Source organism: Lissotriton helveticus, chromosome 6 (genome assembly GCF_964261635.1).
Source record: "Lissotriton helveticus chromosome 6, aLisHel1.1, whole genome shotgun sequence".
In the NCBI taxonomy this organism is placed as follows: domain Eukaryota; kingdom Metazoa; phylum Chordata; class Amphibia; order Caudata; family Salamandridae; genus Lissotriton; species Lissotriton helveticus.
This window is the reverse complement of record NC_136067.1, coordinates 1,959,117,712-1,959,143,951: the sequence shown is the minus strand read 5'-3', so window position 1 is coordinate 1,959,143,951 and position 26,240 is coordinate 1,959,117,712. Positions and strand designations below refer to the sequence as shown.

Below are 26,240 nucleotides of genomic sequence, written 5' to 3'. Positions count from 1 at the left end.
GAAGTGATGGCCCTAAACCTTGTTCGCAAATGCTCTGTATGCCAACTGGCGGGCGCACCAGAGAGGTTGGCACCGGTAATCACCAGAAACCCTGTGTGATCCCTTGGGGCAAGCTAAGCATTGTTTTTGGGCGCTTACTAGATGGACGGACCACCCTGGTCCTAATGGACACGTATTCAAAATACCCTATCATAGAAGTGATAGACTCACAAGCCTTCGTCCATGTCGTACCGGTCCTCGAAAAAGTGTTCGCCATCTTCGGGTTACCCTCCGAAATCAAGAGCGACAATGGACCGTACTTCCATGTAGCGGAATCTGGAGAATTCTTCAATAGGCTTGAAATACATCAACATCCTATCCCCCCCAGTTGCCACAAGCCAATGGGGAGGTCGAAAGATTTATGCGAACAATGAAGAAGTCACTTCTTATTACCCCCGCTGAACAAGCAGACACTGAACGCCATTTGCAACCATTCTTGAGGAAATATCGGAGCACCCCCCATTGCACGACCCAAAAGGCTCCGTGGACTGATGTTTAACGGACCTCGTTGAGATATGATTCCTACTTGCCCAGGATGGACTCCACCACTGCATGACATCCAAGGGACTCAAACACGTCCTGAGCGAAGGAATGTACTTGCCAATCAAACCCGGCGGGCCAAGATCCCATCACTCCTGCCCGTTGATCACGTCATCACCAAAGATCACAAGCTGGGGTGGAAGTTCAGACCACCATTTGGGCCAGCGGTCTGGACTGTCATCAAAAGTGTTGGAACTATGGTGACGGCCAAAAAGGCACAAGAAGTAGTCTCGAGAAACATATTATGGTTCAAACAAGTTTTGAACTCACCCCAACAAACCCCTCCTGGAGATAGCAAAGAGGATACTGAGTGGTCTGAGTATTGAGAAGACAATTTCTGGGCGACGGACCCTGGCGTCGAAGTCAGGTGGAACCCGAAGATGACTGGCATGACAACTTGCAAGCCGGCCTTCAACTCAGTGTTCAGCCGACTCATAGCCAGCTCCATCAGTATAATCTTAGACCCAACCCTCAGCCCAGCCAACGGCTCAAAGACTTTGCATGTTAACTAAACAAACTCTGACTTTTGGGACCAAGTTGGGGAGGGATGTAGCAGGTCAGCTGTCCTGCTATCTGAGGACCCAGATGTGCACGTACTACATCCTCTGGCCAGATGTGGCCAGAGGCTTTAAATAAAGGAGAGTCACCTGCTCGGGGTTCACTCTGAGACCCATACAGTGAGTGTGTGTGGCGTCATTAGGGATCCGGTAGCGGGGCCTACACAATAGGGACTCCGGCCTACTACCCCCCCGACACATCAAAAGACATCTCCAGCCGCCTTTATCAGTAAAGCTAACCAGCCAGCTGGACCCCACTGCTGCAAGTATCGGCCAGGGCGGACTAGAAACCTAAAGCAGCCCTGGCAGTTTTTTATGAGACCAGCCTGCAACACCAGGCGGTGTTGCAGGTGTGAAGCGCTGATGCCTTTGTTAATGGGGGCCGATACTGCAGCCCTGCTGAAAAACCGACCGCCAGTAACAAACCCTGCCCCCACTGCTACAAAACAGCCCCGCACCCTTCCAATCTCCTGAGGAAATGCCCAATGCCCTCTACGGCAAGTCTAGCCTTGCTACTGGCTCTGCAGGGCATGGTTCCAACTCCGATTGGTACCGTAATAGGTAGTTGAAGAGAACCTGCGGCACTCAGAAACTGGCTTCGCTGCTCCTGGCAAGCGATCTTAGCAGTCTGGTCTTCAGAGGCCTTCTCGCATCATCATCATCACGCTGAGGTCCGATGTTAGGCAATCCGGCAGTCTCCGGCGGCCTACTTGTAGCCTCGATATGCTGCACACGACTCGATTGCACCGTTTATCATAAAGTCTCTTATGGCTTTTCCTAATGTGGAATTTTAGATCGTGAACTAAACATCATCTGCGCCATCTTGTCCACTCCTCAGACTCACGTATAAACATACACGACAGCCATTTTAGGTACCATGATCTCCCTGTTCACGATCGGTCACCAGCACACTTCCCTGACCCTGCAAGCCTCCCCCATGCACCCTGGCTGCCTCCGCTCTCACATGTACAAGTCATGACCTCTCCTTCCACATGACTCTGTCTCTGAGAATCACACCCCGCGCCTGACCAACACCTCCTTTCCTTCCATGAATGCCCCTCAGTCGATAAACCCTCCCTCAACGCGTGATTATCCACACTGACCATTTCCTTCCATGAATACCTCTCCTTTGATGACCCCTTCCTCTGAGCCCGATTGTCTGTACGAACCGCTGGTCATCCCTTGGCCTGAGGATACAGTTTATTGCCCACTATTGTATGCACTCGACCCTTTTCAAAGAAGCTACTATTGATCATGGCCTCCCCACCCCTTGAGATTCGATCAGGCGCACACATTCCAAAGGAATCGGCGAAACACTCAGCTGCGTGATAGCCCCCTCCTGTTGCATGGGGGGTGAGGACCTCTACTGTAGCCACGTGTTGGAATGAGCCGGAACGGGGGGGGGGCACCGAGGATGTCATCTTTCACTACTTCACAATGTCTTTATTGTAATAAAGAACGGACGCATTCATAAACCAGTGTATAAAAGATCAGGCCTCAGAGAGGCTTACAGAGAGCACCTCGAGACGATACCTTGTTGTCCAATCTGATGTGTTCTGCTCCGTCGGAATAAAACGTGTTTCCTGTCTTCCTGTCTCCAGCGCCTGCCTCTTTATTTTGATAAATCTTCATAAGGTATTAGAGGCGTTTAACGCCGGGCAAAATTACTTAAGAAACATCGACTAAATCGCCTGACCATTTTTGCTGACCTTCAACAATTGGCGTCCCAACGTGTGGGGCCCATCAGCGACACGTGGATCCGGTGGGAGAGGTCCCAACGACAGAGTGAACGACTGCAACGATCGGAAGAGCTCCTGTCCAATAGACCCTCGTCTGACAGCCGATCATCTGAACTTCACTGGTTCCGAGCAGACCTCTCCCCGAGTGATCTTCGGTCCTGACTGGGAACCATCAGGAGTGCCACGGTAGCAGCAGAGAGTAGAGGACGATCGGGCGCTGGAAGCGGAAGACGAGAAACTGTCCATACGGTCCGGGTAAGGTCGTGTAACACGACAGACTAAGAAATATTTGATTGTTTGATTGAAAATACTAGTATTACTCTCCGAATTGTTGGTTCTCTTGGAGATTCTCTGTCTGCAAACTGAGAGGGATAAAAGTATTCTCTCTTCCTTTGCATGCAGCGAAGGGTAGGTAACGCAGGCTTTTGCCCCCGTTGTAATCCGTCGTGCCTATCTTTTCTCCCCCACTGATTGATTGTTTGCCCGAACATTGTTTGTTCGAGGATTGTTTTTCTCGAGAATTCTCTGTCTACAAACGGGGAAGGGTAAAAAGTATTCTGTCCTCCTTTGCAGATAGTGAAGAATAGGTAGTGCAGGCTTTTGCCCCCGTTGTAACCCGTCGCGCCTATTTTCTTTCTCGCCACTGATTGTTTGATTGAGCGAACATTAATTGTTCGATATTGGTTCTCTCTTTGGGTATTCCCTATTTGCGAATACTGCAGAATAAAAATATTCTGTCTAGTCTTCGCGAAGTAGTGAAGGATAGGTAGTGCAGACTTTTGTCCCCGTTGTAACCCGTCATGCCTATCTTCTCCCCATTGGTCAGTAGTTGGATCAACCCGGACCGTTTATTAGAGATGAACCATCCAGCTCCATTGGAAGGCACCCCTAATAAGGACATGTTCACTAAACAAGGACTAGTCGCCATAGCTTATAGTAAGCTATGGCATAAATATACGAAAAGGGACCCCAAAAATCAGTGGCCACTGATAGGTTCTTTTGATGATCATAAAATAAAAGCGCTAGAAGCAGCTGTTAGAATAAATAAGACAACACCCACTATGCTCGATAGTATCGGCATGTGGCGCAAAGAAGCAGAGCAACGAAGGATAAGAGAAGAAACAAAAATAGGGAAAGAATTGCGAAAGGCAGCCCACCTGGCAGCGAAGGAATTAGATGAAGAGATAAAAAGGAGAGAGGAAGTTAGACAATTGCAAGAATCAGGGTCAACAGGCCAATGTCCTGTTAGGACCCCCTCTGCGCTCTACCCAGAAATGCCCTCCAAACAACGGGCAAACGACGAGTTACTGCTAGGTCCTCCGATCATCTACATGCCCCCTCCTTATGCCCCCTGCCAACCACTGGCACAGCACCTACCAGTCCTGAGCACGGGCGAGGGTGACTCTAGCGCTAGTGCCCCGGCCCTTACGGCCTTCGCACCAGCCACATCGGTAACAACATCAAATGAACTTGAGACTAGCAAGCAGCTAACGGCAAGACCGAATAGGTTGAGCAAAGATGAGCGGGATGGGATTGATAAGATGGCAAAGACACTGGTAGAACGGAAAGAGAGCGAAGAATATGCGATGGATATGTACAATTCACATGCTGGTAGCCACAAACGGCATTTCATTTTACGGTTCAGCTTCCACACTCTGAACGCATATGAGGATAGGTATCAAACTAAGGGTCCTGCTAAGCTGACGACTCTATATAGAAAGATCGATGTTGGAGATGGGACCGAGCATGACGTGACGGACCTCTTCATGCAAACACTTGAGGTCTTCCGCCACATCACTGAACAGAAACCAGAGGTTAAGCTCACTGTCTCAGTCCTGGATGAGCCCCCATTAGAAGTAGCCAACACTATGATGCCTATCAGAGAAGCCGCCCCCTACTGGGTTCCCCCAAGAGGTCAGGGAACAAACGACGATATTAACCACGCAGATGCAAAAGGGAGGGTTGTGTACAACTGGGTTTATCAACCATGGGATCGACAAGATATTTTAACCTTTAGGCAAACCCTGCCCGATTTAAGAAAGAACCCGACAGCATTTTATACCGAACTAAGTACAGCCTTGGGCTCAACCATAATGACCCTAGCGGACATTGATTTGTTTTTTGGGTTATGTCTGCCGGCTGACGTGTGGAAGCAAATCCGGAAGGCCAACCACACAGATCTGTTTGGACATACCTGGAATCAACTCGGTGAACTAGATAGGCAGCGAGAGCCCGGTAAGAAACCTGTAAAAGACATACTGGAACTCCCGGACAAAATAGTGCAGAAGTTAAAGACATTGATCCCAGAGAGAAAGGTAGACTGGTCGATAGTCACGGCTTGCCGTCAGAAACCCCAGGAAGACGTATCAGAGTATTTCTCCCGATTTGAGACAGTGTTCTCCGACTACAGTGGCCAAGACATGACCACCGCAACGGGACAACACCTATTCGTGCAAAACTACGTAAAGGGGCTATTACAGGAGGTCTCCCAGAAGTTACTGACAAGCGAGAGTAGTTGGGGGGCCTCAAAACCTGCAGCTATCCTTCAGATGGCTCAGTATTACGAACACCAAAAGAACGAGAACGAGAGGGCAACAGAGAAAAAGAAAAAGGACTTAAAAGAACGAGTGATGATTGCTCAATTACAGGGAGTGACTCGAGGAAGGGAACAGTATAGGGGAAACTACCAGTCGAATGCCCCTAGAAATTCACGCCCTAGAGACCGCACACCCACACCTGGCGCTCCGCGAACAGACCTCGATGAGAACCAGTGTGCGTTTTGCAAAGGGTTTGGCCACTGGAAGTCTCAATGCCCGGTCCTCCGAGAAATGCTTAAAAATAACGAGACAAGGGCCACGACAAATGGCCCCAGGACTAGAGGGCAGGGACGAGGGCACACCCACGACACCAGCAGTAACCAACCTGACAGACCGAACACATTTGACCGTCCCCGACAGAATCAGTGCCAACAGTCCGGCTGCGACAATGCTCACGACTTTGCATAGGACTGCCAAGGGCGAGGGAGGGATCCAGTCGAGCTCTGTGTTGACCAGCAAGGTCCTTACGTCACCGCTAAGGTCCTGGGTACAAAGTCTCCATTTTTGGTAGATACTGGAGCGACACGTAGTGTATTATCAAAACGACTGATTCCAAGGGCACCCTTGTCTGGCTCACACATTACATCGATAGGTTTCGATGGAACGCCCTCCACCAATCCCCTGTCTGTACCTATCTCCTTTGACTTAGGAAACAACCCCACGGACACAACATTTCTGCTCTCCTCCAACTCCCCTGACACCATTATGGGTATTGATCTACTAAAACATTTCCGAGCTACTATTAGATGTTCCCCAGATGGAGTCCGAGTCATCCTGTACGACAACCCGAGCATGTCCAGATCCTGCCCCGCACGACATATGTACTCTATCACTGATGCTGACCTAACCTTGCTCGACACCCTACCCCCGTATCTATGGGCCAGAAACGATTCGGATGTAGGACGAATGATGATTGATCCCGTACACATAACTGTTCGACCAGATGCAATACTCCCGAAACTCCCACAATACCGGATATCGCCCGAAGGCGAGAAGGCATTGGTAGCGATTATTCAGTCCTTGGTAGATGCAGGAGTGGTAGAGGAAGTGGTTAGTAATGTTTGCAACAGCCCTATCCTACCCATTGTTAAGAAGCAAGGTGAGGGAGATGAGAAAGCGTACCGCTTCATCATCGACCTGCGAGAAGTCAACAAAGTGGTGGTACCACAGTACCCCGTAGTCTCAGACATCACCACCATTCTGACCCTCATCCCGTCCACTGCCACCACCTTCACCGTTATTGATCTCAAGAATGCATTTTTCTCTATCCCCATCCATCCAGACAGCCGTTATCTCTTCGGCTTCACCTTAAAAAACCGTTCGTACCGATTTTGTAGAGCCCCTCAGGGCTACACAGAAAGTCCCAGCATTTACAGCCAGGCCCTCAAAAGACAGCTGGACGCCGTCCAGCTACCAGATGGAGTGGTGTTGATCCAATAAGTCGATGATATTCTTTTGGCGGCCGACACCACTCCTCTTGCAATCACAGCCACTATCCAACTCTTGCACTTTCTTGCGGAGAATGGCCACAAAGTCTCCAAGAAGAAACTGCAGTTCTGCCAACCTCAAGTAACCTACCTAGGCCATCTCCTGTCCAAAGAAGGGAGGAAACTTACACCCGACCGAATCCAAACCATCCTAGACACCCCCATCCCAAAAACACAGAAGCAAGTCCGTTCGTTGGTGGGCCTTACCTCTTTTTGCCGACAATGGTTACCAAATTTCAGTCTCATTATAAAGCCCCTACTTTCCCTGTTGGCCAAAGATGTACCCTTCCCACTTCCTTGAACCCCCGAATGCCAAGCATCTTTTAAGGAGTTGCGGGATGCCCTTTGCTCGGCACCCGTCCTAGGAACACCAGATTACTCCAAGCCCTTCTCCCTCTTCACGCACGAAAGGGAAGGATGCGCATTGTCTGTTCTAACTCAGCCCATCGGCGCCAAACAATGCCCTTGTGCCTACTTCTCTGCCACTCTTGACCCAGTCGCCAGAGCTTTACCTGCCTGCCTTCGAGCGGTAGCCGCCGCTGCTGTCTCTATCCGTCAGAGTGAGGGAATTGTGCTTTCAAACTCTCTCACGGTGTTAGTACCCCATGCAGTTGACACCCTTTTGAACCAGACCAAGACCCAGCACCTGACTAGTGCACGACTGACGGGGTACGAATTGACTCTACTTGCACCCCACATCACTCTGAAGAGATGCACGACTTTGAATCCTGCCACACTGTTGCCCTTGCCTGAAAATGACCCCGATATGCCCCCTATACACGACTGTGTGACCCTCACGGACGAACAGACCAGAAGTAGAATTGACCTTAGAGACACTGCTTTTACAGACCCTGATGGAGAACTATGGGTAGACGGCTCTTGTATCAAACTCCCAGATGGCACCACTTCAGCTGCCTATGCGGTGACGACAGCCCGAACAGTAGTTGAAACCGCCCGCATCACACAACGATCCGCACAGGCGGCCGAGCTGATTGCCCTCACACGAGCATGTATCATAGCGGCAGGAACCACAGCGAACATTTACACGGACAGCCAGTATGCCTTCGGGGTGGTTCATCATTTTGGGCTCTTGTGGAGGGAAAGGGGATTCCTGACGTCCCATGGCACACCCATTCTCCACCCGAGATCTAGTCTCCGCCCTGATTGAAGCAGTTCTCCTCCCCGAACGATTAGCAGTGATCAAATGCCAGGCACACAAGAAGGTGACGGACTTAGTTGGACAGGGAAACGCACTGGCCGACATCACTGCCCGAACCACAGCTGAGAATAGGACAACGACACGCATGTATGTGACCAGGTCACAAGCAGAAAAATGGACTGACGCTAGGGAAACGATTAGGGACATCCAGTCGGCCAGCACACCTCACGAACTGACTGAGTGGGCACGGGTGGGTTTGAAGGACGACGAAGGCTGCTGGCAGACAAAAGACACAAACAAATGGTTGCTGCCTGACTCATACTTGATCCCCATACTGACTATGGCACACTCCCCTGCACACATAGGTTCTGCCCCCATGATTGAACTCATTTCCAAAGTCTGGCACAACAACAAAATCCCCGACTCAGCCAAACGCCTGGTCCAGCAGTGCCTTATCTGCCTACAACACAACCCCGGGAAAGGAACTGTGGTACCCCGGGGAGGGTTTGGAACCCCCGACCACCCCTTTGAAGTCCTTCAGATGGATTACATCCAACTGGAGAGATGCCAAGGCTTGAAGTATGTACTAGTCATTGTATGTGCCTTCAGCAAATGGGTGGAAGCCTATCCAACCCGTGATAACACTGCCATGACTACTGCTAAAGTACTACTGAAAGAGTTTTTCCCTCGCTACGGCCTTTGTCGAATTTTATGGAGCGACAATGGCCCCCACTTCATAGCTGAAGTTATCCAACTAATCCTGAAGGGGCTGGGGGTAAAACAAAGGTTTCATGCGGTCTTCCACCCCCAATCCGCTGGCCTGGTTGAGCGACACAATGCTACACTGAAATTGAAACTGTCAAAAATAGTGGCCACTACAGGACTTAAGTGGCCAGATGCCCTCCCACTGGCATTGCTATCGATGCGCTCCACTCCCACGAAGCACCACTTGACCCCCTACGAGGTTGTGTTCGGGCGACCGATGAACCTCTGGACTGCCCCCAAACCAACCTCCATTCACGACGTCCCCGACGTCCTGCTGTCAGATTATTTGTGCAAATTAACTAAAACGTTGACTGTCATTCATCAACAGGTGCAGCAGGCTATCCCCGATGCTTCCAGGGGCCCCGGTCACGATATCCAACCGGGAGACTACGTCCTAGTCCGGAACTTTCAACGAGCGAAGAGTCTGGAACCCCGGTGGACGGGCCCCTGGCAAGTACTGATCACCACTCGGACGGCTCTTCGAGTGGAGGGAAAGAAGCACTGGCTGCACGGCCATCACTGTAAGAAGGTCTCCTCGACCCTGGCTACGACAGGAAACGTCAACACCCAAGAAGAGCTCCTTAACAAGGACCGACCATCACTGAACTGCTATCCTGATACAGAGGCACTTGAACTTGCAAAATTCTCTGATCCCACTGTGCCATCCCGGGAAGGGTATTTCCTGCGTCGAAAGGAGGGAGCTTCGGCTAAGTAGGCCACTGACTAAGTTAAAATCTCAGAACGGTGACCTAAAAACAACCAAGGGTCACCCGGAGAGAAGTTAAACAAAGTCTGTGGTTCTGCCCACTACCGAGCACCTTGAAGATGAAGATGATGGAAGCGCCAGATCAGAAGATGATGGAAGCGCCAGATAAGAAGATAATGAAAGCAACAGGAAATACCCACTACAGGAACCCAAAGACTGACAATTTGCACAAATCAAAGACAATCGCCTTCTTCATTGTCTTCCTCTTTTGCCTCCTCCTCATGACTTCCTTCTGGATCTTGGAGGACAGCTCACCTGCTCACCAGACACTGCTGGCCACTGTACAGCCAACCACCATGAAAGAGCATCACTTGATCCCCCTTTCGCCTCAGCTCCGAGAGAGGCGTAGGGAGTTCTGGAACAATTCCTTCGTGCAACTGCTGCACCAGCACAACCTTGCTACAAATGCCACGAACTGCTGGATCTGCGGGTTGCTCCCGCATGCCACTGAACACTCCATACCTTTCATTCCTTCTCCTTTCTCAGTTCATGGCTCCTGCCTCGCCTGGTTGATCCTCTTGCAGGAGAGCAACAAGGACAACGCCGCTTCCGGTCAGACAGTGTCACACTTCTACTATGGGTTCTGGCTGAACAAAACAGGAAGAACGTCTGCCCCCATTTGTCCTGCGGTCTCAGGTTCCGCCTTCCTTATGAACATCCCTGCGAAAGAAAGAGTCGAAGTGCAAGTACTCCACAATCCAGCCAGACCCACCTTCTCCCACCTGCGGAAGCAAACAGCTGCCACCCTGACCGTGGCTCTGTCTGTCATCAATGTCACAGGACTTGTGTGTCTCGAAGGCCAGGGAACGCAGCTGGTGGGACACAGTTCCTGCCGCATCACCAGAACTTTGGCCTCAGCTGATCCTCCTTCCTTTGTTGCTTCTCCGAATATGTACTTTGTTTGTGGTACCAAAGCTTACACCTGGCTCCCGAGAGGTTGGAGGGGTACGTGCTATATCGCCTTCATTCTTCCTCCCACGTATGTGGCCTCAGCCTACCATCACCGGCAAAAGCGCGCCGGAGACATTGAACAAGCCGACTCCACCGGAGCACAGTTCCTGGATGCAGCAAAGGGACTTGTTCCTCTGTGGGGACCAATGGCAAACAGCCGCGCTATCCGACACCTAACTCAGGCAATAGAAACGACCATTAACATCACGGCTTGTGTCCTTGCTAACAACACGGCTGAGCTTCAGGCAGTCCGCCTGGTGGCTCTCCAAAACCGCCTTGTCCTAGATGTGATTCTGGCCGACCGTGGAGGAGCATGCCGCATCATCGGCTCCAGCTGTTGCACCTACGTGCCAGATAACTCGCCTTCAGTCTACAAAGCAATTGAACACCTCCACAGACTATCCTCAGAGGTTCACCAAGAGCAAGAAGGATGGTCGCTTGGAAGCTGGTTTTGGGACACTTTGAAGGACTGGGGATGGAGATTGTTTACATTTATACTGATACCAGTTGTGGTACTGTGTGGATGCTGCTTAGGTATTCAATGTCTGCCAACTTTGTGTTCACTCATTTCTAACTATATGTGCCCTAAGACTTTGGACTTCAGAACTGAGCACATGAGTCCCCTCTATGAGATAGAAATACGTGGTCTTATGGGGATAGATCCGAATTGACAAACTGGCGAGACATGTTAAAAGGGAGGACTGTGGAATTTTAGATTGTAAACTAAACATCATCTGCGCCATCTTGTCCACTCCTCAGACTCACGTATAAACATACACGACAGCCATTTTAGGTACCATGATCTCCCTGTTCACGATCGGTCACCAGCACACTTCCCTGACCCTGCAAGCCTCCCCCATGCACCCTGGCTGCCTCCGCTCTGACATGTACAAGTCATGACCTCTCCTTCCACATGACTCTGTCTCTGAGAATCACACCCCGCGCCTGACCAACACCTCCTTTCCTTCCATGAATGCCCCTCAGTCGATAAACCCTCCCTCAACGCGTGATTATCCACACTGACCCTTTTCTTCCATGAATACCTCTCCTTTGATGACCCCTTCCTCTGAGCCCGATTGTCTGTACGAACCGCTGGTCATCCCTTGGCCTGAGGATACAGTTTATTGCCCACTACTGTATGCACTCGACCCTTTTCAAAGAAGCTACTATTGATCATGGCCTCCCCACCCCTTGAGATTCGATCAGGCGCACACATTCCAAAGGAATCGGCGAAACACTCAGCTGCGTGATAGCCCCCTCCTGTTGCATGGGGGGTGAGGACCTCTACTGTAGCCACGTGTTGGAATGAGCCGGAATGGGGGGGGGGGTACCGGGGATGTCATCTTTCACTACTTCACAATGTCTTTATTGTAATAAAGAACGGACGCATTCATAAACCAGTGTATAAAAGATCAGGCCTCAGAGAGGCTTACAGAGAGCACCTCGAGACGATACCTTGTTGTCCGATCTGATGTGTTCTGCTCCGTCGGAATAAAACGTGTTTCCTGTCTTCCTGTCTCCAGCGCCTGCCTCTTTATTTTGATAAATCTTCATAAGGTATTAGAGGCGTTTAACGCCGGGCAAAATTACTTAAGAAACATCGACTAAATCGCCTGACCATTTTTGCTGACCTTCAACACTAAACTCTGCATATCTTCCAACGGTGAGGACTCTGGTGGAGTTTCTTCCTTTGGCAACTGCAAAGTTAGTGCATGCCTCACTTGCAAATATCTAAAGTATTCTGTGTTGGCCAGGTCATGCTCATTTTGCAGGTCGGCGAACAAGACCACCTCTCCCTTCTTCCATAGGTCGCCAATTCTCGTGATCCCAATCAAGTCCCACTTGTCAAAGCCCTTCGAGCTCCCCAGGGTGGGAATGGCTGATTTGTGGTGTGCCAGAAGTCTGTTAGTTCTCTCTTCTGGGATGCCCCCGTGTTTACGCCTGGGGTTCCCTATCTCAATGTAGCTTCAGTGCCCATGCTTTCCTACCCCTAGGTCATTGAGTGTGCCTGTCATTCTTGTCCCTGCCAAAGATTCAAGTTATTGAATCGTCATTTCTAAAACTTCCGGATCTCTGTCTTAGTTTGTGTTAAGCACAAAGCCATGCGATCTTTTCTCATTGCCTATAGTTCAGAGAGTCCCCAGGACAGAGCTGTCACATGACCGGCTTAAGGTCATAGGATCCTAATGCAGTGGCAGGGAGCTTTATAACTGTACAGAACGTATTTTAAGACTGCAATCAGATGTTACGATATGTCATGTTATGATATGTTGTTACGTGAGATTTGTAAATTGTAACTTTCACAGCTGAAATGCTTTCATGGTGCTGTGAACGAAGGTATGTGCACATACACAGTTCCAATGAGTGGGAAAGACATGTTTCAATGGCTTTAGGAAACTGGAAATGTCCAGCAATAAGTCTGAGGATTAGAGAGTGTTACTTCCACAGGAAGGGTGCCTGATGGCTAAATGGTGTATCTCCCAGGGTAGTCGAGTCTGGTTGCTTAGTGGACCTCATGGCCACAGGTTCAAATTCTGCCAGGCCCACTCAGCCTTTCAGTCTTCTTAGGCCGATAAAATGAGTACTGTTGACTAACAATAAACATCTGTTATTCAGTGCCAAGATACCCTTCTGGGTGAACGCGTGCTTTACAAATACACATGTTATGTTATGGTCCAGTGGACAGCAGGGACTTTAAAGACAGCATGTGAAGAAGAGCTCAGAGCCGTAACAGGTAACTGTTCACAGAACAGGTCCTTCCTACAGAGAAAATGTGCCCTGCAACAGACGATTAAAGAAACAAGCACTAGCAAAGCAAATAGGTATAACTGTTGTTTAAGTCAATGAATTTCTTCATTGATTGACCACTTTGTGCATGTGGTTGTGTTGTAGGGTGAGTGGGTGAGTGTGAGAATTAGTAATTGCATGAGTTAGTGCATTGATGGATAGGTAAGTGAGAGAGACCTTCTCATGACCCCCTTTGATGCAAAATCACATCATATAGTAGGTTAAAGAGCTGTTGGTTCTGCCACAAAATGAAGTTAGATGAACAAAAGCAAGTTTTCAAACATATGGGAAAAGCCAGTCTGTATGTGAGCTGAGAGGGAAATACGTAGGGTGTGCAATAGGTCCAATGGGGGGCTTCTATATTATCGTTATTAAAGGAATTTATATAGCGCTTACCTAGCCACATGGCAGTGGAGCAATGAATATTTAAAATGTTGAGGCCAAAATATATTATTCTAGCGTTTTACAGTTAACAACATTGGTGAAAGACATAAGGAGAAAGAGATATTGGACAAAAACAGCAAAATATAATACTTATGTTTAGTCAATGAATTATAGTTTGAAGAGGTGAGTTTTAGATCTTTTTGGAAAGCTAATCATCCTGCCTATAACCTATGTGGTCAGGAATAGAGTCCCAAAGTGGGTCAAGTCATGAGAAAGCATGCTTAGATATTTTATTCGGATTCTCAGTTTCTGCTTTTGTAGAAGAGTAAGCTTGTGTGAGTTGCATTGTAGGGTGTGCATGCGATCCTGAAGCAGACCTTTGCCTCAAGGGGAAGCCAGTGGAGCTGTTTTTGGATGGGTGTGATAAGGTCTGATTTCTTGGTACCAGTGATGAGCCTGGAAGCAGCATGAAGTAGAGCTGTGGGAGGAGTAGTAGAGATTTTAGGAAGGTCTGCTAACACTGTGTTACCTCCATCTAGATGAATGTGTACAAGAGGCTGAACTGTAACTCTGAGGTCTGAGTGAAGGATCCAGGGCTTTAGTTTCCTGAGTAGATGTGGTTGATAGGAGGCAGTTTTGGTTTATTGGCAATGTGATCATTTATATTATGGATTTAATCAATGACGAAGCCAAGAGATTTCATGTGCGGAACGAGGGACAAGAAAAGGGCAAGCGGATGTTGAGCCTTGAGACATTTTTGTCATAGAGGCAGAGTTGCTTGAGGAGAAGAGAATGAATGTGATTTTGGATGGGTTCATTGTTAGAGAGAAAAAAGACATCCGTTTGTTAGTTTCTATAGGAATATTTTTAGTTTTGTTATGTTAGTGGGGTCTGCGATACGAAAGTAAAGCTGGGTATCATGAGCGTATTGTTGTAGGTAGATTGATCATGTGGTATTAATGCAATAGGTTCTATGTATATGCTGTATAGTTGGGAGACAGTATAGAACATTGTGGAACTCAAATACTAGGTCTCTATTTGATATAAACGAGTTCAGGATGTGCATTATGTCAAGTAGGGAGGATGAGAATTTGGCTAAAGGAAGTACTTGATGTGTTATTTGACCGGTTGAATTATATAGCGCTTAATCCCTGTGACATGACGCCAAAGTGCTTTTCGTGTATGAACTGTATTTTGTAGATAGGTACATTTAATACTATGAATGAGGCATTGGGGGGTATACAGTGTGGTACACTTTGGAGTACACTGTATGTTAGACAGGGACATGAGTGAGTTCCTGTAGACTGCATTCCTGTAGTGTGTATTCCTGTGGGCAGGGGAACATCTTATCATGAAGCAAATAGGTCTTCACCCCTACACCTAACTAGGTAAAGGTTTGTTTATCCATTGCAAGAAGCAGATCTGCTATACTTGGTGAACCTACAATTGATGATATTATTGCTTTCTTTTGCAAATCGTTTCTGTGTGCAAGCAATGAAGCTAATTGGTTGGCCTGTTTAAAGTATTATTCTGTTAACAGGAACATACATGTTGAATGTCTTTTAGTTTTAATATAAATTGGTCAGTTCTGTGAGGCTGCTAGTGAGACCACTGATTTCTACACAGGTTTACTGATGCAGAATGCTTATGCAAGGAGCATATTTACACCTGACCTCGTCGGGTTTCTTGGTACTAGATTCATTTGTAGCCAGAGTGGCCCCATCGAGCCTAACAATTGCAAAAGATCCATGAAACAGGCTAGATGTTACAACATAGAACAAAGAACCAGCAAACACAACAGCAAGCAACTAGAAAGGAAATGGAACATCAGCAAGGATGTGGCAGACAGAGCCACCTTCAAGAGAACCCTTAACCATTACTGCCAGCTCCTGAAGGAGACAAAAAAGAACACCCTGGTGGACCACAATCGAATCCAGCTCAAACCACCTTCAACATTGTCAGAGAGTTCTTCAACCCCTTAGCCACCGAAAACACCATCAACACTTTCCAGAACTTTGCGACACCCTGGCGGATGTCTTCCATGACAAGATCTCCACCATTTACAAGAACTTTGAACCCCAGCCTGCCCCTTCCAACCTCTTCTGCCGTATGGCATCCACAGATACAAGCCCCGACCACCTACTGACCACCTGGGACCAGCTTACCACTCAGAATACCTCCGCTATCATGAACTTCGTCCACCCAGGAGCCCCCCTGTACCCTTGTCCGCACCACATTTTCAACCTCTGGAGTAAGAAGATCAGCAGCAAGCTTTCTACCATTTTCAATGCATCTATCACCTCGGCCACCGTCCCCGAAAGATGTAAACATGAAGAAGTCAAACCCCTTCTCAAGAAACCACTTGCTGACCCCAGAAAACTCAAACACTTTCGTCCTATCTCTCTGCTCCCCTTACCCAATAAAATCCTCGAAGAAGCCATCAACCTTCAACTCACAGAACACCTGGAGAATAACCATCATCTGGACACCTCCCAATCGGGATTCCGCACCAACCACAGCACTGAAATCGCGATGATCGCTGCCACCGGTGACATCAGAACCCTCCTCAACCAGGGAGAAACAGCAGCCCTGTTCATCCTCGACCTCTCAGCAGCTTTTAACACTGTATCCCACCACACCCTAATCAAAAGACTACATCACATTAGAATCCAAGGAAATGCCCATAAATGGATCACCTCTCACTGGAAGAACCCAGAGAGCCTGAATCCAAGAACACCATCTGCGACATTCCTCATGGCTCATCCTTCAACCCCACGCTGTTCAACACTTACATGACCCCCTTGGCCAACGTTGCCAGAGCCCATGGACTAAACATTATATCCTACTCAGACAACACCGAGCTCATCCTCTCGCTCTCAGAAGACCCCACCATCTCTAGAGCCTACTTCTGCAAGTGCATGACGAGTGTCGCCTAATGGATGAAAAACAACTGCCTGAGACTCAACAGAGACAAAACAGAAGTGCTGATCTTCGGTAACAATACCTCCCCGTGAAACGACTCCTGGTGGCCCTCTGAACTGGGACCCTCACCCACTCCAACAGAACATGCTCCTAACCTCAGCATTATCCTGAACAGCAAACTCAACATTATAATCCAGATCAACGCAGTCTCATCCACCTGCTTCCTCTCTCTTCGCATGCTCTGGAAAATCTTCAAATGGTTTTCCATCAACACCATACGAACCATCACTAAACCCCTAGTCACCAGCCGCTTGGACTACATCAGCACCCGCTACATAGGAATCGGCACTTACCTCCTGAAGAGACTGCAAACCATTCAGAACTCAGCAGCCAGACTCATCCTCGACCTTCCCACATCACCCTCCCCTCAAGAAATTTCACTGGCTCCTCATTCAAAAGAGATGCCATTTCAAGATGCTGATTCACACCTACAAAGCCTTACACAATCAAGGATCAGCATACATCGACCAGTGCCTGAACTTCCACCAACCGTCCAGGCATCTGTGCTCTGTCTTCCTTTCCCTCATGCACACTCCCTGCATTGGACGAAGCAACAGTGGAGGACGCTTCTATTCCTACCTCTCAGTTAAATCCTTGATTGAGCTCCCCCTTCATTTCTGGACCTCCACCTCTCTCCTAGAATTTCGGAAGGCACTCAAGACCTGGCTGTTCAACTGAACATACCCTTAGCAGCAAATCCCTCATCACCTGGATACCCTTTATAAATCCTACTTGATCGATTGGTTGAGAATGGAAACTGCAGTGTTAAAATGGCCCACATCCCCAGGCTTACCTTGTACTCTTCTAGGCCTTACCAATGTCAATCTCTAAAATCACTTCCAAGCATTAAAAGCAACATTTCTAAATTTGGATAAGATAACAAGCAACCAAGGGTCTCCAGAAGAACATAGCTAGGCTCAACAGTGTTCTGGCAGATATAGAGAACTATTACATAGAAACATAATTAAAATTGCCATTGCTGAGTCCAGAACTAGGTCATTTAATCCTGAACTAAATTGCTTATTAATAATGAGACCTATTTCATACCAGCAATTAAGAGAATGTGTGATTTGAGGCTTGATTGAGAGAGACCATAAACAAATTGGGTACGTATATGAAAATGGACAAGTCAAAGATAATGAGATGTGAAAGCAAAAGTATGTAGTGAGGGAAGCAAATAGGCTTCCAATAACACAAAGGCACCATTTAATGTTGCACCAAGTGCTTGGAAATGTGGCTATAAAGACTCAGCATCGTTTAGGACTTACCACATTCACAATTTAGAACCTCATTCCAAAATCATTATAATGTGTTGGGGCATATACTTAAGGCTGCATTTATTCAGATTTACTTTTTTGGTAATTTGGAAAAGTGATGTTTGGGAATGATCAATGTTACCTAGTAATTATTGATAGAAGTATTCCATTCCATTGTTTTTCACTGTGTTTGGTCCAATAAATATAGGGATCAACCATAATAATTTGTTGACATGTACAATAATAAGCATTTTAGCCCAAACTGCTATGTTGCTTCCCCTCTAAATGGGAACATAAGCATCCCCTACCAGGTTTCAGCCTTCTTGGGCCTCATCAATGAGGAGCAGCCTGAGGCTCCCCAACACAGTGAGTTTGTGATCTACGTCAGGGCAAACCTGTGTCATTTAGATTGACTCACATACATTGCACACAAGTGATTGCTTGGAATGCTTGAATCATTATTAACCATTGGCAGTTGTTCTGGGCAGCATTATGTTGTCTGTTTCAAATTTGTTCAGGACAGAGATTTCAAGAAATGCATTGCAACCATTTGGGTAGGTGATTCTGTCCCTCCCACATCCCAGATTCCTAGGTAGTGTGTAGAGAAACACCTAATTTGTCCCTAACGTGCCTTAAAGAATACACCAAGCATTGGTTCTTAATTTCTTTTAAAGAGGGTGGGTCCTCGAAAGACATTTGAATAATACTTTTAATCAGGAAAACCCACCTCTGAAGTTTTACAAGATGGACAAACATAGTAAGGACTAAAGAGGTTTCCGAGGTACCCCTGCAAAAGCTCTTCAAGAGGTTGCTAGGATAGTGCTGGACCTGCTTCACTAGAACCAATAGGGCCATATGCAGGCTTCAAGGCCCTCAAAGGACCAGATTTTGCCTGGTTGAAGCCGACCCAATGTAGGAAGAAATGTGGGTTTCGTCCATGAATGTGGTGCTCCTGGTTTGTTATACCATATTAGAAAATTGGAATTTGGGAGCTCCAGTGAAGACAATCAAGTGGCTCAGGATCAAGAATGGCTTGTATAAGCCTTCTGCTCCAATGTTCCAATATTTGTCTTTCTACCTTGTTAATTTAGAACAGTTAACCCTCAGTGGGTGGAATGTTCTAATAGCCTTATAGCTTTTCTGCCTCCGACTATGCCAGTTTTTCAAGGCCTTCTTCCTTGTTATAGGTCCTTCCCTGTGGATGAGGTCTATAGCTGGGGGTTCATGACCTTTAACAACCAGTATATCTATGGGCAGCGGGCTAAAAGGCTATATTAGAGGACCTTTGCCTTTAGAGACTTTGAGACAGACTTCTGACCAATTTTCGCAGTCCTTGATACTCCCAAGTTATTGAGGTCAAGTGCTCTTTCTAGAGTCTGTCTTAGTCCATCTTCTCTTCAACCCCACTGCAGACAAAGTCCTCAGCGTATCTCACCTGCATAGTGATGAATGAATGGGTTATTTATAAAGCGCACTACCACTCATAAATGAGCATCCTGTTGCTGTACTAAGCAGCACTGTGAAACCTTGTCATAGGCCTGAAGTGATCAATTTTAATGAGGGCATGACCAAGTACGTTGGGGCCTTGGAAAAGCCAGGTCTTCAGGGTCTTTTTAAAAGCCTCTTCAGTGTCTATAAAACTGAGGTATGTTGGCAATTGGTTGCAAGCTTTGGTGTCTATCACCATAAAGGATTTTCCACCTCGAGTTTTTAATCTGAACCACAGGGGCTTCAGCAGATTTGCACACGAGGATCTCAATGATGACTGAATCTGGCTGAAAGGTATTTAGGGCCCATAGCCTTGAATGCTCTAAAGGCTAGAAACAGGGTCTCAAACAAGATTATTTTATGTATTGGTAGCCAATAGAGTATTTTTAATGTGGCTGAGGCAGAGCTATGATAAGGAGCTATAGCACCACTCTGGTTGCTGGTTGTTGGACCATCTGAAGTTTGTAAATTAGCTGTTTTGCACAGCCGCATTAAGGCTGTTGCGGTAGTCGGTTTTGACGTAATGAGGGCAAATGCTACGGTTTTCCTGGCAGTGAAGAGAAGGAAATGAAAAACATTTTGAGAGATTAAATCAGATTAAAACACATGCCTGCTACCGCTGCCACTTGAGGTTGAAAAGATAGTTCGGTATTGAAATTGCCCCCAAAATCTTTGATACTGTAACCTGTGTCTGGTGGATAGAGGACTGAGTTTGGCCATCAGCATGTGGGAGAAAAAAGACTGGATTTTCCCAAAAGAAGAATTTCTGTTTTCTATTAAGCTCATTTTTTTGCTTCAATGAAAAGAGACACTTTTGGAAATTCAATTCAGGACCAGTAACCCCCTTATCTGGAGGGAGAGGATCAACTGGGTGTCGTCCGTGTAAGAGGTGGTTGCGATTTCATAGGAATCAATCAGAGATATAAGAAGGGCAATATAGATATTGAAACGAGCAGGGCTGAGGGATGATCCCTGTGGTACACCCCCAGTGATCAGTTTTTCGTTGGAAGAGAATTCTCTTAGGACAACAATTTGTCTCCTGTTAGCTAGAAAGGATCTAATCCATGATAGGGCTATGTGGGAGACCCCTATGTCTTAGAGATTTGTTGGAGGAGAATATTGTGTGCGATGGTATAGAACGCTGCAGAAAGGTCCACCACCTTTAATACTGCATCATTCCCAGCGTCCAGGGTCAGTTTAATGGTCTCAGAGACCACAAGCAGGCTGATTCAGTGGAGTGTTTAGGTCTGAAACCAGACTGGAGTGCGTGAAAAGAGTTGGAGCTTGCAAGAAAGGAGATAGGTTGCTGATTCACAATATTCCCCAGGATGTAGGCTAGTACTGGCATTAGGGAGATAGGCCTGAGATTGGACAAAGTGGTGGGATCTGCTGGAGGCTTTTTTTTTTTACAAAAGTCAGTTTCCAGGCTGAGAGAACGTCAGCTGTAGCTAAGTAGGTAATAAGATTTGGTTGATGAATGGATTTACTATGTCAATAGTCTCAGAAGGATGGCTGGTGGACAAGGGTCCACATGGGTTTAGCCTGATTTACAAGAAAGTATAGTTTGCCGTGATAGTGATGGGGATATATCTTCAAATGCGGTCAGACAGGCCATGGTCCCATTGTTGGGGGTACTTAAAACTGGGCCACTTAAGGGGTCAGCCATGGGGGTAAAAGTAAATCCCTGTTAGATGTCCTGAATCTTTTCCTTGTAGATGGTTGAGATCCGGTCACGTAGGGCCTGGGAGGGAGGGATCTCTCTTCAAATGTATTAGGCTGCAGAAACATTTTCGATATGTTGAAGATAGTTTTGGGGTCCTGGTTGGCCTCTTCAATTTTTGTGTTGAAGTAGGATTTATTTAGTTGTTTTAATCAGTTTATGGTATGATGATGCCATTGCAGTCCAAGTACCAAGGTGCTGTTAACGTTTGATTGACACAAGGATTTTATCTCAGTCGGCATTTGATAGTGTACTTCGACACACAGACTATTTCTACAGGCCTTTCTGCCTGCATTCTGTTCAGCTAGTTCTAGCATGCTTGCTCCTTTTTCCTTTATAGGGACGGCCCTTTTGTTATATGCATAAGTAGATTTTTTTAACGTTTTAATGCTTCAGATATTGACATTTGTGCCATTGTTGAATGTATGTCTCTAGAGAGTGATTATTAGATTTCTTGTGTATAGTGACATAGTTTATTAACTGCTACACAAATGTGCCCAATGGAAATCCTAGTGGATGGCAATTTATCGAAATGTGATTACTTTATGAAGCCACGGTTCTTTGTGCATCTTATTTGGACAGAAGTTATGGCCCATTGTGCAACCTTTCCTTTATGTTGCTGTCAGAGGAGAAAATACATGCTTCTATTGCATTTGTCTAGAGTGCAACCATTATTTTATCTTTTCCATTTACTAAGCCTTGTAAGTCTTGCTCCCTTTCTTGCCTCATTCTTCATTCACTAGCAGATGAATTGGCTTGCCTGGAGGTGGAATAGCTCAGTTATCAGGAGCCAGACCCTAAGTGGATAAATAAGCAGGCACTTGAAGTTACATGCTCCTCTAAACATGCTGTGCATGAAGATATTCGCTGCCAGGCAATATTTAACTAAATAATAGCATTTGGTTCATCCTCACGAGCCGGCATAGAGGTGAGTGTGACATCACGCCTCTTCCAATCCTTGGATGTACAGTTCATTATTTCCTAGTATACTGAATGTTACCCTCAGGTCTACAAGAAAGCTTACAGTCTGTAAGATCACTACTTTCCAATGCAAATTAAGTAAGTGTCCCAACCCGCCTACACTTTTATAATGCTTCTCAAAGTCATGCATGATATTCAGTCAAAGAGTTTGCAGTGATACTAATCATTTGGGTTCCTTGACAGGTTCCTTAGGGTTGTGTTTGAGTGGTTAGATGTGTGTGTGTGTGTGTGTGGAGGGGTTGTGTGTGTATACGTTTCCTTGTAGATTGTCATACCAGTTTCTAGCTTTCCATTTGACTGGTAAAGGGACAACATCCATGTTATCTTTTGGTTTGTTTTAGGGACATAAGATGGAGAATAGACAGAAGACAGGTGAGTAATGCGAATGAATGTCACTGACTTCCTCCCTCCTCCTGGGGTTAGTGGCCTAGTCCCCATGTTATCCATTTGTTGTGTTGTAAGCGTGTCACAAATGAGGTGATAATAAGACCCCAAAAGGCATCCCTACCTGTCACTGCCAACCTGTGTAGCCTCCATGGTGGCAGGCCCCTCTGCCAGAGGCTTCTGTGTTTTAAGTCCTCAGTGGACTGCTATACTTAGTGGCTTGGATGGGCTGCTGCATCCTTCATCTCTACTTTTTCAGCATGGATAGGGCAGTGCTGGGTGAAACAGGAGAGATACTTACTTTGGCTTCTCCAATGGATCTGGTTCATTCCTCCCGAGCCCTGCAGGACATTTCTCTGCTTCTTCTGCAGTGAGCAGGTGGAGTTCGGCCTCCACTTTACCCTGCAGGAGAGAAAACAATATATTTTTTTTACACAGTTCCCTTGATATAAACAGTCAATTCATTCTACTTCGGAGAAATATAGTGTATGAGCAGCTACAGTGACTATGATGAGCATTTATTGGTCTCAAACAGCTGCCTTGTCAGATTATAAGATTTTCATTCTTCCCTCCAGGTCCAGAATTTAATAATGTGATACTTCTTGCCATTATCATCTTAAGGGACATTTCTTGCATTTTCTACACAGCTTGTCCTTATATTTATATAAAATGTTTGATTTCTTCTGCCCTAGCTTGGGGCTCTTCTGCCTTCCCTCTACATCTTTACTGGTGCTGTTGAGTGCACTACAGTACACTTGCAGAAGCCCTCCTTCTACATGGTTATTTCCTTCTTAGAAGCAGGGGTGCTGTGTCTAATCTGGTTTGCATAACTTGAAACCATTTTACTCAACATTCTTCATATCTCTTTTAGGTGAGTGTCTACAAACTTACTAACTCCTTTACCAGGTCCATGCCATACCCGCCCTTGAATCCACAACCATGCTGCAGCAGTTCCAGTTTTATTCAGCTGCTGCTGGTAATGGGAGGTAAAGCTGACGGCTTGTTGCTAGCCCCTTCCTCTATCCAACACCCATTGTACATAGAGCTTCTGTAGTTGAAGGGAGTGAAGTTTTTCCTGCCAGTGTTTGGCATGGATACCATACCTTACAAGTCCCTGTCCAATTGTTAGAGCATGAATGAGGTACATTTCGCTTAGTTGGGTTCAACATTTTCCTCAATGTTGTTCAATTTCTTCTGTATTTATTTATTTCAGATTAATCTTTCAGAAATATCTGTTATCATACAATTTAGTGTTGCTGAAGTGAAAATCATAAAATGACAATAAATACAGGCAGGCCCTAAAATTCTAATCATCTCCTTCTTAACGTCCTTAAGGGTGATGACAGCGGCCACCTCCAAGATCACACGTTCTTACCGTGAGCTCCAGTTCATCATTCTCATTCCTGGCCACAAAAGGCCACCAGCCCTTCACCCTCTTCTGCTTGAAGATGGAGACCGTTGGCAGTTCCACTTCACTCGTTAGCATGTCGATGCTGCACTGTTTCGCTGTTTTTGCACCACGAGGGAACCGGTTCAAGTCCAGTTCAATCGCACCTGTTAAAACAGAAACAAAGTACATTTTAGTAGCTTCATGACCCGATCTAAATCAGATAGGAAGTCATATGTGCTGTCAGACTCCCAGAGCCAACTACTGAGTGCTATTGTGCTTTCTTGTCTAGATTATTGCTGATATGAGTACCTTGGACTGCTAAAAAACATAATAAACAAACTACCACTACTACATACTAAGACACATTCAGTCACAGTCTTGGCCCTTGGGACAACATACAGTACCCTGTGGTGCATTTCCCTACCTGTATAGTTGCAAAGATTTTTAGCCAGGCAATGTAGCATTTTACTGGCTGAAGTGCTTCCCATAAATGGAAAATGGCCATTTTAGGGTCTCTTATACTAAATTATTATTGTCACGTCACTGATGTAACTGTACGGCTGCCCCTTAACTATTATTGTGAAAGCGCGTAATGGATTCTCAATTCAAAGAAGTTGGATCCCGCCCGTGGTCTTATCCTGAAAGCCACCTGCTGTAGCCCTGTGCAGTGTATCCCACCATTCAAAATAAAAAAACACACAGACCAGTATAAAAAAACAGCAGTCGTATAGCTCATGTAACCCTTTCATCTCCACCAGACACATGAACCCGATCAGTGGATTATCAAGGATTATCAAGCACTATCATAACCTGCACACCCATAATTGTCGTATACCCGGCTTTATCTGGTACACTACAACTAAAGTGTATACTAGTGATATTGTTCTTTTCATAGAAGAGTACGATTTGTTTCCTGGGATTAGAACTCAAGGACATCTATAGTTATTTCTGTGCCACCACATTCAAACCAAGTGTTCTGGAGCCCTGAAGAAGTCCCATCATAGTGGGAATGAAAAACATGTTGAATTTTCGATGATTCATCATTGTGTGTCAAATCAGATGAAGACAAATTAAATGAAAATCATTCCACTACTATACTTTGATATGTTTGGTGTGTTCTTGCATTACCTTCACTTTGATTTACTTGCATTTTATATTTCTTGAAACATACCTCCTATGTCTGTGCACCCCACCTTCCGTAAATAAAACTAAAAAAGCATTGCATATATTTAAATCCCAAATGCCCTGATTGCCAGCACAAATAACAAAGAGTTGGTTTAATATGGAAAGCTCCTGGCCCATCAATGGGATATTCACACTGCTCATTTTTCTCCATCTGATAAATTTGTTACCACCAGCTCAGAGCATGCCTGGGGTAGTTTATTACTTTGATGCTACTTGAGAAAGCTATTTTGTTAGAAGTTGTGCCTTGCTCACTACTTAAGGAACAAGTTACTTACCTTCGGTAACTATATATCTGTAAGAAACATAGGTTAGTTATAGATTCCTTACCTTATAATTACCACCAGACGTCAGACTGGATCTGGAAAGTTTTTCGTCAGCAGTACCCCTGCATGTCGGAAGGTGCCGTCGGTTGACTCCGCGTTAGTCTTTCGGCGTCGCGGTCTCCTGGGTGATGTCGCGGTAGCTACATAGACGCTGCCTTCGTGCGCTGATGTCAGTTCTGTACACGACCTTCCATGCCAGAAGCGCAGAGCCATGCAAGGACTTGGAGAAGTGTGGCTCAATGGTTAGAGCGGCAGACCCTGATGCAGAGGTCTAGCCCGGGACCAGGGTTCAATTCCCCGCCTCGGCGGGTCTTGGGCTCAAAATTCCACGGACCTGATAATTCTCGCCTCGGTGCCTATTCCAATCATGGAGTCCCACTCTGCAACTCTGGGCAATAGCTTGCTTAATCTCCACAACGGCCCCCACAACGCTAAGGATGCCTGGCCTCCACCTTGGGGGTGCCCAGGAGTGGACACCTCACAGGGAAAGCCAGGATGGGTTCCACAGCGGTATTCGTACAAGCGCCTTGAGACCCTTGCGGGTGAGTAGTGCGCTATACAAGTATCAATTTACATTTACATTTACATTACAAGACACTGACCACTGATGCACAAAACTAGGGCCCTGAAAGGATGTCCTTAACCCGAGAAGTCAGTTCGCAGAACGGGGAGGATGGGTGGGGCGGTAAGGAATCTATAACTAACCTATGTTTCTTACACATATATCGTTACTGAAGGTGAGAAACTTTTTCTTCTGGAT

The 26,240-nt window shown here is 46.5% G+C and overlaps 2 protein-coding genes across 6 annotated transcripts in view; one reads left to right on the top strand and one right to left on the bottom strand.

Moving 5' to 3' along the window:
• The window catches only part of OTOF (otoferlin), a 1,162,910-nt gene that overhangs the window by 10,521 nt on the left and 1,126,149 nt on the right, over window positions 1-26,240 (bottom strand). Inside the window, exons 44-45 of the mRNA XM_078649977.1 lie at window positions 23,958-24,136; window positions 22,884-22,984 (exon numbers count right to left, since the gene is read on the bottom strand). Of these exons, the coding sequence (XP_078506103.1) occupies window positions 22,884-22,984; window positions 23,958-24,136 (280 nt within the window). The remainder of the gene's footprint in view (window positions 1-22,883; window positions 22,985-23,957; window positions 24,137-26,240) is intronic.
• The window catches only part of LOC144763932 (uncharacterized), a 231,242-nt gene that overhangs the window by 115,727 nt on the left and 89,275 nt on the right, over window positions 1-26,240 (top strand). For all 5 annotated transcript variants that reach the window (XR_013596277.1, XR_013596278.1, XR_013596276.1 and 2 more), the window contains exon 2: window positions 22,540-22,570. Coding sequence is in view for 2 of the 5 variants with exons in the window: in XM_078649979.1 (XP_078506105.1) it covers window positions 22,549-22,570 (22 nt within the window). In the remaining 3 variants the exon portion in view is untranslated. The remainder of the gene's footprint in view (window positions 1-22,539; window positions 22,571-26,240) is intronic.